The sequence below is a fragment of the Tachyglossus aculeatus genome, chromosome 21 (genome assembly GCF_015852505.1).
Source record: "Tachyglossus aculeatus isolate mTacAcu1 chromosome 21, mTacAcu1.pri, whole genome shotgun sequence".
Classification (NCBI taxonomy): Eukaryota; Metazoa; Chordata; class Mammalia; order Monotremata; family Tachyglossidae; genus Tachyglossus; species Tachyglossus aculeatus.
The window spans coordinates 63,183,542-63,203,044 of NC_052086.1; the positions used below are offsets into that span (position 1 = coordinate 63,183,542).

Here is a 19,503-nt window from a genome sequence, read left to right on the forward strand (position 1 = left end):
TCCCCCTCCTCCCCCTCTCCATCCCCCCCGCCTTACCTCCTTCCCTTCCCCACAGCACCTGTATATATGTATATATGTTTGTACGTATTAATTACTCTATTTATTTTACTTGTACATATTTATTCCATTTATTTTATTCTGTTGATATGTTTTGTTTTGTTCTCTGTCTCCCCCTTCCAGACTGCGAGCCCACTGTTGGGTAGGGACCATCTCTATATGTTGCCAATTTGTACTTCCCAAGTGCTTAGTACAGTGCTCTGCACACAGTAAGCGCTCAATCAATCAATCAATCAATCGTAATCAATCAATCAATACAATTGATTGATAAAAGGAAGACAGACTTGTTAAGCACGTACTATGTGGCAGGCACTGTTTTAAGTTCAGGGATAGACATAAGTTAATCAGGTTGGACATAGTCCCTGGCCCACACGGGAGTCACGGTCCTAATCCTCCTTTTGCTGATGAGGTAACTGAGGCACAAAAGTGAAGTGACTTGCCCAAGGTCTCACAGAAGACACGTGGCAGGGCTAGGATTAGAACCCAAGTCCTTCTGACTCCCAGGACTGTGCTCTATCCAATAGGCCATGCTGCTTTGGTTTCAACATGTTTTATCTTTCCTTGCAGTGTGGCTCAGTGGAAAAGGCACGGGCTTTGGACTCAGAGGTCGTGGGTTCTAATCCTAGCTCCGCCACTTTGCCGTATGATCTTGGGCAACCCACTTAACTTCTCTGTGCCTCAGTTCCCTCATCTCTAAAATGGGGATTAAGACTGTGAGCCCCATGCGGGACAACCTGATTACTGTGTATCTACCCCAGTGCTTAGAACAGTGCTTGGCACATAATAAGCACTTATCAAATACCATTATTATTATTATTCTCCTCCCCTTCCCACGCTCCTTCAGACTGAAAGCGCCCTGGAGGCTGGGCCCAAGTCTACCTTTGAACTAGTCCTTAGGCAGAGTATTTTCCATAAATTGCTAGCCAATAAAATAGTAATCCAAGTCCCCATCCAGGGTTGTAGAGGGACTGTGGGCCAGAGTGCGAAGACTTTGAGAAGATTATTCAAAATGCCAAAGAGAACAGTATCGCTCTTGAAAAGACACTGGGCATGGGTGTCTTAGACGTATCCGATGTAGATGAATTGGTTGAATCTCACCTCCTCCAGGAGGCCTTCCCGGACTGAGCCCCCATCTTCCTCTCCCCCTCATCATCCCCCGTCTTACCTCCTTCCCTTCCCCACAGCACCTGTATATATGTATATATGTTTGCACATATTTATTACTCTATTTCACTTGTACATATCTATTCTATTTTATTTTGTTAATATGTTTGGTTTGGTTCTCTGTCTCCCCCTTCTAGACTGTGAACCCACTGTTGGGTAGGGACTGTCTCTATATGTTGCCAACTTGTACTTCCCAAGCGCTTAGTACAGTGCTCTGCACACAGTAAGTGCTCAATAAATACGATTGATTGATTGATTGAATCACCAGGAAAAACCGTTGGGTGAGGAGCCAATTAGAACGGATCTGTGGACAGCCCTGGAAGACCTAATGGTGATGACAAAGATCTCAACCACAGTCTATCTTGGAGGTGTATTTTCAAATTTTGGGAGGAAATGTGCTCCGCTTGTTTTCAGAAATTGATCCAAACACGGACCAAACTCCATCATCAATCGTATTTATTGAGCGCTTACTGTGTGCAGAGCACTGGACTAAGCGCTTGGGAAGTACAAGTTGGCAACATATAGAGACAGTCCCTACCCAATAGTGGGCTCACAGTCTAAAAGGGGGACTCCAAACAAACATCATTTAAAAAAAGAAAAGGAAAAAGACCAAGAAGCAAATTAAGCTTGATGCATTTTTGTTCAAAGCTCTATTAGGATTTGCACCTGCCACAGATTGAACCGCCACTAAAACAGTCAAATTATGGAGTGTCTGAATACCTTGCTTCAGACGGTCCAGCAACAGCCCTGGAAGCCCGATAACAGAATTAAAATTCTGTTTATTGTGTACATATGTAAATAGTTAATTTTACAGTTATTGGAACATGTGTAGTGCTATTTGGTCATGAAAGTAATAAATGTATAAATATATTACATAATGCATTTGTATAAATAATTTTTCTGCATGCTTATCCCTTTTTTTAATATATATTTCAGTCAGTCTTTTGAACCTTGGGACTGCATTAATACACACTAAATGATTTCCTATGGGAGACTATTTTCTTCCGTGCTTTTTTGCTTAACACTATTCTCGTGAAGCCAATTAAGAACACCAACTGAGGAGTCCCTGAATATCTGAGTGCTGCTAATCCACAGCAGTTCAATGAGAAAAAAATAAAAACTCTCTATTTTTAATCAAGATCTAACAATCGTTCCAGAGAAAACACAAATAATCCCATTTCAGTTTAACTTCGGCTACGAGGCAGCATTTTCACGGCATTAGAGGCAGTGCTCCGTTTGATGTCTGCAATTATAAAGGAGAAATCCAATTTTACCGGCATGTGTTACAAGCAGGTAAGTGCTAAAGAAAGACCATTTGGTTCAACAACAGGTGAATGCCTTCTTCTACGGGCTTGCGTCCATTTTAAGAAACTCTACTTTTTGCCTTTAGGCTTTTTCCTTTAAGGACCTTTCTCTTTTCCCCTCCCTCTTACACTTACACTTTAAGCACTACTGTCCTCTCAAGCAGACTACTGCTACTGTCTCCACCATTACACCATGCAGAAAACAGAAATACTCACAGGAAATGAGCTTTTTTTTCCTCCCAGCAGCCAAAGCAGATGACCAAACAAAAATAGTTCTGCCATGCCTCAATACCTGCAGCGCTGAGCAAGATATTCTCCTATCACCTGCTTCTATAGGGAAGTTTCTTTTTGTTGATTTGGCTCCGTTGTCGGTCAAAAAATCTGCAGCCCTGACAGTCCTCTGGAATTCCCCCAAGGATTCCCGAATCCCCGGTTGATACCCGTTGCCTTATTCGTTGTTCACGTACATTTTTATCCAAAGGCTTAAGTCATTATGAGACAGGATAAAGTGATATTTTCTTTATAGTCTCGACCTTCTTTGCCTAAGAAGCCACTCCTATTCTTTTAATTCACCACGAATCACTGATATTGTACCTCTCTGCGAAGGATAAATGTGTAGCCAAGGAGGGTCATGAATTTTGCCCCTTATTCCAATCCTTAAATTTGGACTGGTGGGGCCAATTAAAGTCATGTTTTTGGTAGCATTCACTCATTCAATCAGTCAATCGTATTTATTGAGCGCTCACTGTGTGCAGAGCACTGTACTGAGCGCTTGGGAAGTACAAGTTGGCAACATATAGAGACGGTCCCTACCCAACAGTGGGCTCACAGTCTGGACAAAGTCATTCAATCAGTGTAAAGCATTGTAATAAGCTCTTGGGAGAGTACAGTATAACAAAAAAAAAGGCACAATGAGCTCACAGTCTAGAGGGGGACCAACAGCAAGAGAGAGGAAGCTGCAGCCCGCTCTACTACAACAATAACTATTATTATTATTGTTGCATTTATTAAGCGCTTATTTATGTGTCAAGCACTATTCTAAGAGCTGGGACAGATACAAAGTTAATCTGGTTGGACAGGGTCCCTGTCCCACATGGGGCTCGCAGTTACACAGGAAGAAGAACAGGCTAATTGGATCCCCATTTTATAGTTGATGAAACTGAAGCACAGAGAAGTTACGTGTCTTGCCCAAGGTCACACAGCAGCCAAGTGGCAGAACCGGAATTAGAACCCAGGTCTTCTGGCCCTGGCCTGTGCTCTTTCCACTAGGCCATGCTGTTCCTCGATTCTGAGAAGAAGCATGGCTTAGTGGAGATGCTTATTGCTTCTCTCTAGTTATTATTAATGCCCTGCATCGGTCTTTTCAGAAAAATGTGCGCACATACACCCATCCCTGTTAATGGCATTTTGAAGAAAGAATCTCATACACAAACACATACACATGAATATCCCCATTGGTAGCATCCTCAAGAAAGGAGACACAGACACAGAGACACACACACACACACACAGAGGATTTGATGACATGTCCCCATCTTACCTCCTTCCCTTCCCCACAGCACCTGTATATATGTATATATGGTTGTACATATTTATTACTCTATTTATTTATTTATTTATTTTGCTTGTACATTTCTATCCTATTTTTTTTTTTTTGTTGGTATGTTTGGTTTTGTTCTCTGTCTCCCCCTTTTAGACTGTGAGCCCACTGTTGGGTAGGGACTGTCTCTATGTATTGCCAATTTGTACTTCCCAAGCGCTTAGTACAGTGCTCTGCACATAGTAAGCGCTCAATAAATACGATTGATGATGATGATGATGTCAAGAGAACTCAATCACCTTCCTTTGGGCCAATAATGAAGGGCGTAATTTCTGAGTCATTTCTCTCCGTATCAGCCAAAAAAAGGGAACAGATCTGGGCCTTTAAGATACACCCTGATTTACATCCTGGTAAGTGCAAGTTTCAGAAGGTTTACATCTGCTTCAGTTATGAAGAGGTAATAGTAATAATGATGACGATGATGGTATTTGATAAGTGCTTAGTATGTGCCAAGCACTGTTCTAAGCGCTGGGGGAGATACAACGTAATCAGGTTGTCCCACATGGGGCTCACAGTTTTAATCCCCACTTTACAGACGAGGTAACTGAGGTACGGAGAAGTGAAGTGACTTGCCCAAAGTCACAAAGCTGACAAGTGGCAGAGCCGGGATTAGAACCCACAACCTCTGACTCCCAAGCCCGTGCTCTTTCCACTAAGTCACGCTGCTTCTCTAAATATTCCCCCCCTTTAAGACTTGAGAGAACACCTTTTCCAATTCCTGAATTTAAAGCTAAGAAAAATGGTGAGTTTCTAGAATTTCTTCTGTATGCAAATAACTCACGAATATCCACAAATATAAAATATTTTAATTCAATTTTTCAAATAAAAAGTACAGGCCTTAAAATGTCAAAATCTCATTCTTGGAAAATCAAGTCACCCAAAAACACATGGTATACTTGCTTGTTAGGGTAATAAAAATATATTTTAAACATTCAAGTCTACAAAGCACTCTGGTGTTGTAAGTGCAAAGAATCAGTAGTTCTGTTAAACAAAATAAATGTAAAAGTTAAAAATACCATATTTTGCTATTTCATAATTCAGCAAAAAAGAACCCAGTTTTCCTTTCCTGCTTCCAAACTGGGGCTCTTAAATATTGACATTTTTAGAATTTCTACTTTCCTATTTATTAGCATAGAGAACCCAATTTGTGCGATTTTCCAAATGGCATTTCAGAATATCATAATCTTTTGAACATTTGCAAGTTTGAACACTAGTAACCTACTAAATCCAAAGCAAGATAACTATGATGAAATATCTTCACCTGTGTTACTTTATTAAATTGACAACAATGGAAAGTTAGCTATCACCAGCAAATTACCTGCTCTTTCTCTGCACAGGGTGGGACCAGTAGTTCCAGGAACTGAGCAGAGCGTAAAAGTTTAACAGGAAACAGGATGGCTTTTGCTGCCAATGTTGGGAATTGCCATTTAATTTTAATTTCAACCACGCAAACAGTCAGCAGAATTCTGAGTGAGCTTTATGAATCTGACAGGGTTCATTTAATGAATATTTAAACGGCTCTTTGAAAAACAATCAGATATTCAAAATGCTCACCAAAAAACACTAAATGAGTTTTCCTGGGCTATTGAATAAGCAAAAAAATCCACCTTCTTTTTATTTCATCCTTTGGTTCCTATGGTATATCGACAAAATGCAGAATTTTTGGTTAAAATTGAAAACCATTCACTCCATTCCAGCAAAAGCCAAGAGTTTAACAGTATTTTTCATTCCGGACACAATTTTCAAATTACCGCTTTCGGTATTCCGTACTCAGAAGGCAACGCCATCTGACTGAACATGCTGTAGTAGTTCCTCACAGAAGACCGGAGATCGATGCTTATGTCTGACTGACTCAATTTCTTTCACCAGTATATCTGGGAACAGCACACTTCCTTCTTTTAAAACCTCTGTAAAACAGTAACAGGCTTTGAAAAAAATATCAAGATACCAAAACAGAAACCACATGCAAACCCAATCAATATTAAAAATGCACTTCTCCGATTTAGAAGGGTTTCATATGCAGAAGCAAGCTCAACAGATTGAATCATCCAAATAAGCATTTACAAAATATCCAGCGATACTGTCGGTGTGAGCCGTAAAGCCCAACCATTAGGCATGAAGAGCGTTTCACAAACTCTGAAGGGCCATTTCATTTAAAACGTCTCCCCTTCCTAACCCATTTACACTCCCCTCAACACACCAAAATAAATAGAAGCAATCAAATTAATTGCGGAGTTCTTGATAGTCAGCTATGGTGCTCTTGTTGAAGAGGGGCGGAGCTTGCAATTAATATGCAGGCTTCAGATTATCTGGGTTTTTGTCTATACGCTAATATTCTAGAATTAATTGTTCGGTGATGCCCTCCCTCTGCCTTTAGATATTTCTCAGAGCACTTAAAAAAGAAGCCACGGCTCTTTAAAGGTCTTACCCAACACTGCATTCTGGATGTCATTATCTGGGTCATCAAGATGAACCAATAACTCTTGATAGAGAAACTGAATGTTGCTTTGAAAAACAAGTTTTCCATCATCATTTTTGATGCATTTCAGCCAGCTAATTAAGGTGCTGGCTGCTGCAGTGCGTACTTCATTTGAAGCATCATCCATTCGTTTCAGGACCTCTGAAAGAATCAGGCAATGCAAGATTGTTATCGGGAGATTTAAAAATTCAATGCCGTTATACATCTCAGTTCTATATATGTTGCCAACTTGTACTTCCCAAGCGCTTAGTACAGTGCTTTGCACACAGTAAGCGCTCAATAAATACGATTGATGATATTTAAACTAACTTAGAAATAACTTCCTGCATTTTTCCAAGCAGCAGCTGGTAGTTCTCATCAACTTTGCATGCCCAAGGTAAGTTTATTAGATATATGTAGGTGCCAGTTCTTCCCTCTTGTATTCTGGGCTTCAGGATATTTACCGGAGACAATTGGAAGCCCTTGAGAAGCAGCGTGGCTTAATGGAAAGAGCATGGGACCTGGGTTCTAATCCCGGCTCCTCCAACTGCTTAGTACAGTGCTTTTCACACAGTAAGCCCTCATTCATTCATTCGTATTTATTGAGCGCTTACTATGTGCAAAGCACTGTTCTAAGCGCTGGGGGGATACAAGGGGATCAGGTTGTCCCACGTGGGGCTCACAGTCTTAATCCCCATTTTACAGATGAGGTAACTGAGGCCCAGAGAAGTGAAGTGACTTGCCCAAAATCACACGGCTGACAATTGGCAGAGCCGGGATTCGAACCCATGACCTCTGACTCCAAAGCCCGTGCTCTTCCCACTGAGCCACGCCGCTTCTCACTTTTCCGCTTCTCCCTCAAATATGATTGAATTGTTCTGCCAATAGCTTGCTCAGTGACCTTGGGCGAGTCACTTAACTTCTCTGTGCTTTTCAACTGCAAAATGGGGATTCAATACCTTTTTCCTCTTTTACTTAAGGCTGTGAGCCCCCCGCGGGACAGGAACTGGGTCCGACCTAATTAACTTGTACATATCCCAGTGCTTAGAACAGGGTTTGATACGTAGTAAGCTCTTAGCAAGCACCGTAAAAAAAAGAAACTCTGCCTCTGAACAGTGTTTGACACATAGTAAGCTCTTAGCAAGTACCATAAAACAAAGAAACTCTGCATCTTCCCCAAACTGCCAGCCACATTCGCCTTCGCCTCATGGCCGTTTGTAGAGACAAGTGGAATCAATCAGTCGATTCACGGTATTTTTTGAGTGCTTACCGTGTGCAAGTGACAGAAGGGACCAGCTGTGTCGAACATTGCTTTTTTTTTTTTTTACCGAGACCGTTTTATGCATTCCAAGTACAATACCACATTAGTTAACTCGCTTCTTGAGGAAACTAATTTACAAATGCTTTAGAGCAAGTAGCATAGCTGTCTAATGACAGTACAGTACTTAGACTGTGAACTCCAGGACTCTGTAGTTTTTAGCACAGATTAAACGCTTAACAAATATCATCATTAGTACTATTAATCCTAGCAGTAAAGTTCAAATCAAAGGTTAATGGAGAATATATCTCTATCCATATGACTCTGCTGCCTATGATGTGAAACTCATGACAACAGTTTGTGTGGCCTTGGGCCTGTTGCTTACTGGGCTCACATGGCTTCTTCCTTTCTTGGCTGGGACCCATCCCTGCAGTTCACAGATTGAACCAAAAACGTTCTGAAAAAGTGTTAAATGATGGATACTTGTGTTTAGGATGTTGTATTTTATTTATTTTACTTGTACATATCTATTCTATTTATTTTATTTTGTTAGTATGTTTGGTTTTGTTCTCTGTCTCCCCCTTTTAGACTGTGAGCCCACTGTTGGGTAGGGACTGTCTCTCTCTGTTGCCAACTTGTACTTCCCAAGCACTTAGTACAGTGCTCTGCACAGAGTAAGCTCTCAATAAATACGATTGATTGTATTGCACTCTCCCAAGCGCTTAGTACAGTGCTCTACATATAGGAAACACTCAATAAATACCATTGATTGATCGTGATAGGAAAGGCAGAATTAACCCATCAAGGAAAATGAAAAATTATAGTGATTAATATTAATCATGATTATTATTATTAATACAAATACAGGCATTTGTTAAGCATTTACTAAGTGCCAAGCACTACTGTAGATACCATATAATCAGAGAAGCAGCATAGCATAATGGATAGAGCAAGGGACTGGGAGTCAAAAGGTCATGGGTTCTAATCCCGGTTCTGCCACTTGTCTGCTGGTGTGATGATGATGATGGCATTTATTAAGCGCTTACTATGTGCACAGCACTGTTCTAAGCGCTGGGAAGGTTACAAGGTGATTGGGTTGTCCCACGGGGGGCTCACAGTCTTAATCCCCATTTTACAGATGAGGTAACTGAGGCTCAGAGAAGGTAAGTGACTTGCCTGAGGTCACACAGCAGACATGTGGTGGAGCCAGGATTCAAACCCATGACCTCTGACTCCAAAGCCCATGCTCTTTCCACTGAGCCACGCTGCTTCTCTGGTGTGGACTTGGACAAGTCATAACTTCTCTAGGCCTCAGTTTCCTCATCTGTAAAATGGGGATTAAGACTGTGAGCCCCATGTGGGACAGGGACTGTGTCTAACCCAATTTGCTTCTATTCACCCCACGGCTTAGTACAGTGCCTGGCCCACAGTAAGCGCTTAAATACCACAATTATTACTATCCAACATAGTTCCTGCCATACAAGGGGCTCACAGTTTAAGGGAGAGAGAGAACAGACATTTAACCCCCATTTTACAGGTGAGGAAACTGAGAATCAGAGAAGTCAAGTGACTTGCCCAAGGTCAAACAACAAGCAGGTGGTAGAGACAGGATTAGAACCCAGGTCTCCTGACACCCAGTCCTTCTCCGGACAGACAGTCCTGGGCCCTTTGCACTAATAACAACTGTGGTATTTGTTAAGCGCTTACCATGCTCCAGTCACTGTACTAAGCGCTGGGGAGCCCGCTGTTGGGTAGGGATGTCTCTATGTGTTGCCGACTTGTACTTCCCAAGTGCTTAGTACAGTGCTCTGCACACAGTAAGCACTCAATAAACACGATTGATTGATTGATTGATTTTACTAGTACATATCTATTCTATTTATTTTATTTTGTTAATATGTTTTGTTTTGTTCTCTGTCTCCCCCTTCTAGACTGTGAGCCCACTGTTGGGTAGGGACCGTCTCTATATGTTGCTAACTTGTACTTCCCGAGCGCTTAGTACAGTGCTCTGCACACAGTAAGTGCTCAATAAATATGATCAATTGATTGATTGGAATATACAGCCTAATCAGGTTGGACGCAGTCCATGTCCCACATGAGGGTGTCAGTCTTAATCCCCATTTTACAGAGGAGGTAACTGAAGCACAGAGAAGTTAAATGACTTGCCCAAGGTCACACAGCAGACCAGTGGCGGAGCCAGGACTAGAACCCAGGTCCTTCTGAGTCCCCGGCCCATGCTCTGTCCACTAGACCACGCTGCTTCTCGGGCCACACTGCTAGACCAGGAAAAAACGATGTTGGAGCCGACTGTTTGTTGGGGCTTTTCAGGAAAATACAGTTCTCTAAAAAACGCTTTCTGTTCTACTTCCTCATTTATAGTTTCTCTCCACTGTAGTCTTGGAGATTATCTTTAGAAATGTTTTTTAGCAATATAGTTTGTATCACACATTAGTAGGGTCCCTAAATTATTTGGAACTTCTACAGCCCCCCCCCCAGACTGCCTTTGCCTTATTAATTAATTCTTCCTTGTCACACACATGAATGTTTTTCCATTTTTTTTCCCAGATGGAAGGTTCGTTGGTATAAAACATACGGCAACCCCTTGTTAACGCGAGGACGCTGCTCCCTCTGCTGATCAACCTGCTACCCATGCAGCTGGCAAATAACCTACAATGAAAATTACATTCCAAATGTCCTACATTTATAGAACTCAAAAGTTCCCCATCCATAACAGTTAAAAAAAAAAAAGGTCCCCGGAAAAATTCACTATACTATCTAAAAAAAGGGGAAAAAAAAAGTCAAACCAACAAAACTCTGCCTTCTCCTCACTTATCCTAAGTTAATGATGTGAATAGATCTATAATTCTATTTATATTCATGCTATTAATGCCTGTTTACTTGTTTTGATGTTTGCCCCCAGACCCTTCTAGACTGTGAGCCCGTTGGTGGGTAAGGATTGTCTCTGTTGCTGAATTGGACTTTCCAAGAGCCTAGTACAGTGCTCTGCACATAGTAAGCGCTCAATAAATACGATTAAATGAATGAATGTTGTATTAGTTGTAGTAGAGACATTTAATGAGCACTCAGTACGCTGTACTATTCGCTTGAGAAGTACAAAACAGGCAAGTGACATACTCCATTTCCACATGTATCTTTTACTCTAATGATGGAGACAGGCATAAAAATATTTACAAAATAAATAATCAAATATGTACCTGAAAAGTCTCATATACATCAGTGCTGAGGCTGGGGACTAGGTAAATATTTAAGTGCTAGAGACGACTGACAACCGTGCCAGGAATTCAAACTTCGGACCTATTTGGTCTTAATGAGCCTCACCTCTTCTAAACAGTTCATCGACAATCTCCAAGAGCACTTCTGCTTTCTTACCCTCAAGGAAGAAAGAAAAGTGCAACGATCTAAAACTACTGTATGTGACCAGAACTTCAGTAGCATGGGAAAATTTCTGTACGGTGTTAAATTGATCAGTGTTTTTCAGCCTGGAATAATCACAACGAACATACATTTTAACTATATGAATCTTGACTCCATAAAACCAAGCTTTAAAAAGGAAGAAAATTCCCATTTACTTCTCACGACTGCCTCGCAACATCCCCAAACTTACAGATTTTATTTATTGATTTTGGTCCGGAGGAAAGAATGCTGCTCTGCATTACTGCATCAGCCTTCTCTCTGATCTCCCATCCTCATGTCTCTCCCCACTTCAATCCAGACTTCATGCTGCTGCCCGGACTGTCTTTGTGCAGAAACGCTCTGGGCATGTTACTCCCCTCCTCAAAAATCTCCAGTGGCTACCAATCAACCTACGCATCAGGCAGAAACTCCTCACCCTCAGCTTCAAGGCTGTCCATCACCTCGCCCCCTCCTACCTCACCTCCCTTCTCTCCTTCTACTGCCCAGCCCGCAACCTCCGCTCCTCCACCGCTAATCTCCTCACTGTACCTCGCTCTCGCCTGTCCCGCCATCGACCCCCGGCCCACGTCCTTCCCCTGGCCTGGAATGCCCTCCCTCTGCCCATCCGCCAAACTAGCTCTCTTCCTCCCTTCAAGGCCTTACTGAGAGCTCACCTCCTCCAGGAGGCCTTCCCAGACTGAGCCCCTTCCTTCCTCTCCCCGTCGTCCCCCTCTCCATCCCCCCGTCTTACCTCCTTCCCTTCCCCACAGTACCTGTATATATGTATATATGTTTGTACATATTTATTACTCTATTTATTTATTTATTTATTTTACTTGTACATATGTACTCTATTTTATTTTGTTAGTATGTTTGGTTTTGTTCTCTGTCTCCCCCTTTTAGGCCATGAGCCCACTGTTGGGTAGGGACTGTCTCTATATGTTGCCAATTTGTACTTCCCAAGCGCTTAGTACAGTGCTCTGCACATAGTAAGCGTTCAATAAATACGATTGATGATGATGCTCTGGGAAACCAGAAGATCTGAGTTCTAGTCCAGGTTCTGCCTGCGGCTGGCTAATATGGGTACGGTGGGTGGCATCCCTGCTCACCCGTTTGCTCACTGCGAGACCTTACCTCACCAAGCCCCCCTTTCCTCTTCTCCCACTTCCTTCTGCTTCACCCTGACTCGCTCCCTTAATTCATCCCCCCCATCCCGGCCCCACAACACTTATATCCTTAGTACAAGCGCTTAGTACAGTGCTCTGCACACGGTAAGTGCTCAATAAATACGATTGAATGTACATATCTGTAATTTATTTATATTAATATCTGTCTCCCCTTCTAGACTGTAAGCTCCTTGTGGGCAGGGAATGTGTCTGTTTATTGTTACACTGCACTCTTCCAAGCTCTTAGTAAAGTGCTTTGCAAACCGTAACCTTTAAATAAAAGTGATTGAAAGAATGACTACTCTCCCAAGCTAAATAAAAGTGATTGAAAGAATGAATACTCTCCCAAGCGTTAGTACTGTGCTCTGCACACAGTAATCACTCAGCTAAATCAATCAATCGTATTTATTGAGCGCTTACTGTGTGCAGAGCACTGTACTGAGCGCTTGGGAAGTACAAGTCGGCAACACATACGATTGACGTAAATACGACTGACTGACTGACCGACCCCCCCAGGGGCAACACTACTGGCAGGGACAAGAGAGTGTCAGTGGCACTGCACAAGCCACTAGTGCTAGAATCGGTTCCTCTGCGTAAGTTTGCAGTCCTGAAGTCACGGCGTGGCTTCAAAAGCGGCATGGCTTAATGGAAAGAGCCCGCTCTTGGGAGTCAGAGGGCGTGGGTTCTAATACCGCCTCCACCATTTGTCTGCTATGTAGCCTCGGGCAAGCCAGTTAACTTCTCTGTGCCTCAGTTACCTCTCCTGTAAAATGGGGATTAAGACTGTGAGCTCCAAGTGGGACAACCTGATTACCTTGTATTTATCCCAGTGCTTCCCGGTATCAGGGTCGCACCTGGAGGCTTCCAGTCCTCTACCAGTCTCAGCTACGGGAGGGAGAGTCAAGCAGAGGTCTATTCATCCTATTCCTAGCTTGGGCAGTGGCTGGTGAGTGGAAGGCGACCTGCTACAAGTCAAAACTCACTCGTGCTGGGTAGCAGCGGCATGGGAGACATTCAAGGGCGGAGACTCAAGTTTACCGTGCGGAAGGCAGCAATGGTAAACCACTTCCAAGAGCTCCATGGATACACTATCAATCAATCAATCGTATTTATTGAGCGCTTACTGTGTGCAGACCACTGTACTAAGCACTTGGGAAGTACAAGTTGGCAATATATAGAGACAGTCCCTACCCAACAGTGGGCTCACAGTCTAATACACTACCAGAACGATTGTAGATGGAGAGAGGGCGTTCTGGGAGCGACGCTTCCGTAGTGTTGCTAAGGGTCGGAAACGACTCAACAGCGTAAGACATCCAGTGCTTAGAACGGTGCTTGGCACATAATGCTTAACAAATACCATAATAATAATGATTATTATTACAAGACTGAGGCTTATCCTTGATGGGAGACTCCATCATCGAGAAAAATCACAGGCAATAACAAACTTTTCAATGACAACTGGAAGGCATTATGCCACCAACTGGCATACTCCATTTCAGAAAAGAATAATAGTGATAATAATTGTGGTGTATGTTAATCACTTACTATGTGCCAGGCACTGTATTCAGCACTGGGTGGAGAATATAAGCAAATCAGGTTGGACACGGTCCCTGTCCCGCATCGGGCTCACAGTCTTATTCCCAATTTTACAGATGAGGTAACCGAGGCACAGAGAAGCAAACTGACCTGCCCAAGGTCAGAGAGCAGATAAGTGGTGGAGTCAGTATTAGACCCCACAACCTTCTGGCTCCCAGGCCTGTGCTCTATTCACTAGACCATGCAATATATTTCCTGGAGCACATCAAGACTAACTCTATGGGCAGTAAAACCTTCAGCTCTTTTTTTTTTATGGTAAGAAGTAGCAAACTGTTTTGGAAAAATACTGGACAGAAGAAATTGGGTGTCATACAATGCAAACCACACTTGTTAAAAAATGCTTTGATAGGTTTTGAGGGGAAAAAAAGCAGGACATGAAGAAGAAACCAAAAAGGACTAGGATTTTTGGGGGGGAGCAGGGATGTTGACTCATTTTAGAATCAAAGGGAGGATGAGTACTATTTTCTGAAAGGGAGCAAAGGGTAAATTGAAAATAGCACTGATAGAATGACAAAAAAAAAAAAGTCAGACATCCCTCATGAAAGCACATGTTTAAGAGGCTCAGGACAGGTAACCTAAGAAGTAACACTAAAAGGATTGAACATAAAAAGTGGACTCTCCTCTGGCAGCCTTGAGAAATAATTGGGGTTCATCAGCTTGAATATCTCCAAATACACTTGGCATAGATGCTAAATCATGTAGTGATTATAGTAACTTAGCAGCCAAAAATGTGTCAAGCACTGACAGGTGATAGTGAAATCCTATTGGGCAGCAAATAGTTCAGATGAAGTAGGTACTTGGTGTCCAACTGGATTTCAGTATCGCCTTTGAATAGTGACCACATTTTAGGCTGTCAGGTCCCAATAAACCACTATATGATTCAGAATAAATAATCATAATCATAATAATGATGGCATTTATTAAGCGCTTACTAAGTGCAAAGCACTGTTCTAAGCGCTGGGGAGGTTACAAGGTAATCAGATTGTCCCACGGGGGGGCTCACGGTCTTCATCCCCATTTTACAGATGAGGTAACTGAGGCACAGAGAAGTAAAGTGACTGGCCCCAAAGCCACACAACTGACAACTGGCGGAGATGGGATTTGAACCCATGACCTCTGACTCTTTCCATTGAGTTGTCAGATGTGCCGTTATTAAAGAACATTATTAATAGTCTTGGGTTCTTAAATCCTCACAATTCAAGACTGATGTACATTGGACCCCTCTGACCGTTTCCCATATAATCTGCACCAAAGGTGGGGAAGGGAGAACGAATACAGGCTGTCTGGGAGTTGCTCTGACAAAGTACGTGTTGGAAAGAAGACAAAAACGCTTGGCTAAAATGAGGTTTCTGGCTTTTGGAAGGTTTTCATTTCTCTCTACTCTCCCTTGGGAGTTCTCTGTAGACTGTAAGCTCCTCGTTGGCAGGGATCGCATCTACCAACTCTCTTGTACTGACCTTTCCCCAGCACTTAGTACAGTGCTCTGTGCGTAGTAAGAGCTCAACAAATAACACTGATTGACAGAGCCTTTGAGGCTCTTGCTGAGTGTGCTCTGGAGTTAGGACTAGTTTGATTTGCTTAGAGGCAGCTTTTTCCTTCCTCCTGACCCTGTTGAGTAATTTTCTGTGTCCAAACCCTGAAACAACCTAGTGGGTGGCAGAGATAATCTACCCTCTTTCAGTTGTTTTTTTTTTTTTGTTGTTGTTTGTTTTTAAAATAGTATTTGTTAAGCGCTTACTGTGTGCTGGCACTGCTAAAAGCACCAGGGTAGATACAAGATAATCAGGTTGGACACAGTCAATGTCCCACTGGGGCTACAGTCTTAATCCCCATATTTTACAGATGAGATAACTGAGGCACAAAGAAGTTAAGTGACTTGGCCAAGGAAATACAACAGACAGGTAGTGGAGCTGGGATTAGAACCCAGCCTTTCTGATTCCCGGGCCCATGCTGTTTCTCTTGCTCACCTCTTTATTCAGCTCCACTTAATTTTCTCCCTGATCTTTTCCTGGGTTACATTTGGGGGCTTGATCATGGCTAATATATGGGTATCCTATGGGCTAAATAAACTTCATCTCTTTTATTCTTACAAATCACATTTGAGGCCTTTTATGGGAAAGAAGCCATCTTCCTTCAGGAAGACAGTCATTAACAGAGACATGACAACCAGTGTGTGCCCTCTTGAAAAAGGTATTTTCAAACAACTGCAGGAAAACAGAAGCAACACAAAGTCAGACCAGTGGCAGATTCTACGGAGCATGGCTGAATTAAGGTTTTTTTACAAGAATTTATATACCTACTAGAAAGATGTTATATAAATTGTAAAGTGGACTTAATACCATACCAGGATAAATCTTGAGTAACTTGTCAGGAACAATCATTTCTCCACAGGATTTTAAAAGTACGCTAATAATCCGGCATGACAGTAGCCGAGTCATTTTAGAATCTTCTTCCAGAGTGGTGATGATCTGAGGCAGCAAGAGTTCTTGTACTTCCAAAACCTGCAATTGATAAAAGCATTAGGAATTTTACTACTAAAAAGCCATCTTTAAAATCATAATGGTTTTTGTTTTCTTATAAATTATTTTACAATAAATCACGGGCAGGCCGAGCTTGTTTCTCCCTTATTATTGAAAGCGATTTTAATTCAGCTATATGAGATTGCCTGGGATGAAGGAATGCTAAATAATCCCTCTCCCTCTCCCTGCAACCTTACTGGGCTGCCCTTAGTGTGGAATGGGCAGGAACATCGCATTTCTGCCTCACATTTCCCTTGGAGTTCCTTCCCTCTGGATGTTCATTCCTCCCCCAACCCTTCTCCATCAGTTGATTTTTCTCCATTTCCTGGGCAAAGCACACGTACTTTTCACACATTGTATTATGAAACAGCTTCTTCTGAATCATTGAGTAAAGAGGTTATTAAAGAGATAGGCTCTTAGAGTCTCAGATCATTCCCTTTTAAAACAATTTTTGGAGCTACTTAAGTCAGGACTTAAACCATGAAGAGAAAAGGGGATGAGGAGCAGCAATACCCTGTCTTTTTCCAATCTCTTTCTCCCACACCTGCTGTACAAGCCCTTTCTTCTCATGATTTTCTTCTTCTGATTGTAGTAACTACTTGCTCTGGCAGCACCCGCTGAATGATGAGCTAGCTGCTTGGGGCACCAGACAGGCCACGGAAAAAGATTCCCAATTCTTCTTCCCAACTTCCTGATCTAGACGAATTGGCTCAGGGGAAGAACTGGAGGAGCTGTGTGGCCTAGTGGGAAAAAACCCAGGCCTGGGAGTTAGAAGGACCTGGGTTCTAATCCCAGCTCCGCCACTTGTCTGCTATGGGACCTTGAGCAACTCACTTCACTTCCCTGGGCCTCAGTTCCCTCATCTGTAAAATGGGGATTAAGACTGGGAGCCCCACGTGGGACAGGGACTGTTTTCAACCTGATTGGGTAGTACCCCAGCGCTCGAAACAGTGCTTGGCATATAGTAAGTGCTTAACAAATAATATTAAAAAAAAAAAAAATCACCCAGGGCCCGGGTCAGTTTCTGGGGTCCACGACTGCTCATTCAGGATCACGGCAACCTCCAATGGACGGACTATCCTCAGACAGGCTCTGTTCTTCCCAAATATAATTAATCTTCACTTTACTTCTGGGGTCATTGTTCTCATCACTGAAGGTTCGAAGGCCCTTTTGCCGGGCAGTGCAACTTTAAAGGAATTAGACTGGATCCTCATTTCTCCTTTTTATGCTCTCCCCATAGAATAGCCTTTCACTGAATTTTACGGTTTGACTCCTCAAACCAAGACGACTACTATGCTTTCCACTAGGCGTTACCTAGTGGAAAAAGCACGGGACTGGGTGTCGGAGGTCGTGTGCTCTAATCCTAGCCTTACCACGTGTCTGCTGTGTGACCTTGGGCACGTCACTTCGCTTCTCTGTGCCTCAGTTACCTCATCTGTAAAATGGGGATGAAGACTGTGAACCCCACGTGGGACAGGGACTGTATCAAACCTTACTACCTTGTATCTACCCAAGTGCTTAGAACAGTGCTTGGCACATAGGAAGTGCTTAACAAATGCCGCAATTGTTATTATTATTATTCCTGTAGATTGGTAGCTCTGTGCAAACTATGTCTTGGTGAATTTTAATATTCTGAAATCAGGCTTCAAGAAGGTAACTATATAATGTCTGAAATGACAATGCTCTATCAAAGTGCTTAGTACAGTGCTCTGCACACAGTAAGTGCTCAATAAATACGACTGATTGGTCAAATGGGCACAATGAAAGGTGTTGCTCATACACTCCACGGGCAGTTTTAAATTTAAAAGCGTTCTTTTCTGTACATTTTCTCCTGTTGCTAATGCTTACCCTAGACTGTAAGCTTGTGGTGGGCAAGGGAATGTATCCCCCAACTCTGCTGAATTGTACTCTCCCAAATGCTTAGTACAGTGCTCTGCATGCTCAGTAAGCACTCGATAAATGCCACTGATTGATTGCTTACTTTGCATGCTAAGCAAAGTTCTGTTAGCATCCCAACCTCCTGTCTCTCCCCGCTTCAGTCTATAATTCACTCCGCTGCCTGGATTATCTTTGTCCAGAAATGCTCTGGGCATGTCACTCCCCTCCTCAAAACTCTCCAGTGGTTGCCCGTCAACCTACGAATCAAGCAAAAACTCCTCACTCTCGGCTTCAACGCTCTCCATCCCCTCGCCCCCTCCTACCTCACCTCCCTTCTCTCCTTCTCCAGCCCAGCCCGCACCCTCCGCTCCTGTGCCGCTAACCTCCTCACTCTGCCTCATTCTCGCCTGTCCCGCCGTCGACCCCCGGCCCACGTCCTTCCCCTGGCCTGGAACGTCCTCCCTCTGCACATCCGCCAAGCTAGCTCTCTTCCTCCCTTCAAAGTCCTACTGAGAGCTCACCTCCTCCAGGAGGCCTTCCCAGACTGAGCCCCCTCTTTTCTCTCCTCCTCCCCATTGTCCCCCCAGCCCTACCTCCTTCCCCTCCCCACAGCACTTGTATATATTTGCACAGATTTATTACTCTATTTTACTTGTACATATTTGCTTCTGTATTTACTTTATTAATGATGTGCATATAGCTATAATTCTATTTATTCTGATGGTCTTGACACCTGTCTACATGTTTTGTTTTGTTGCCTGTCTCCTGCTAGACTGTGAGCCCATCGCGCTTAGTACAGTGCTCTGCACCCAGGAAGCGCTCAATCAGTGTGATTGAATGCATTAGCAGAAGCAAAAACTTGAGTTCTTCTATGCTTGTAGTCCATGAGAAGCAGCACGGCCGAGTGGATTAGGAGTCAGGAGACCTGGGTTCTAATCTTGCCTCCAATTCTTGCCTGCTGTGGGCCCTTGGGCAAGTCACTTAATCTATCTGTGCCATAGTTTCCTTATCTGTGAAATAGGGATGAAATACCTATTCTTCCTCCCCTTAGTCTATGAGCCCCATCTGGAATAGGGCCCCTATCTGATC

The 19,503-nt window shown here is 43.0% G+C and overlaps 1 protein-coding gene across 1 annotated transcript in view; it reads right to left on the bottom strand.

The window, feature by feature from the left end:
* Positions 1-4,913: 4,913 nt before the first annotated feature.
* Positions 4,914-19,503, bottom strand: part of DNAAF5 (dynein axonemal assembly factor 5) — a 70,436-nt gene continuing 55,846 nt past the window's right edge. Inside the window, 3 exon segments of the mRNA XM_038762799.1 lie at positions 4,914-6,032; positions 6,554-6,745; positions 16,362-16,518. Coding sequence (XP_038618727.1) covers positions 5,896-6,032; positions 6,554-6,745; positions 16,362-16,518 — 486 coding nt within the window. The 3' untranslated portion in view covers positions 4,914-5,895.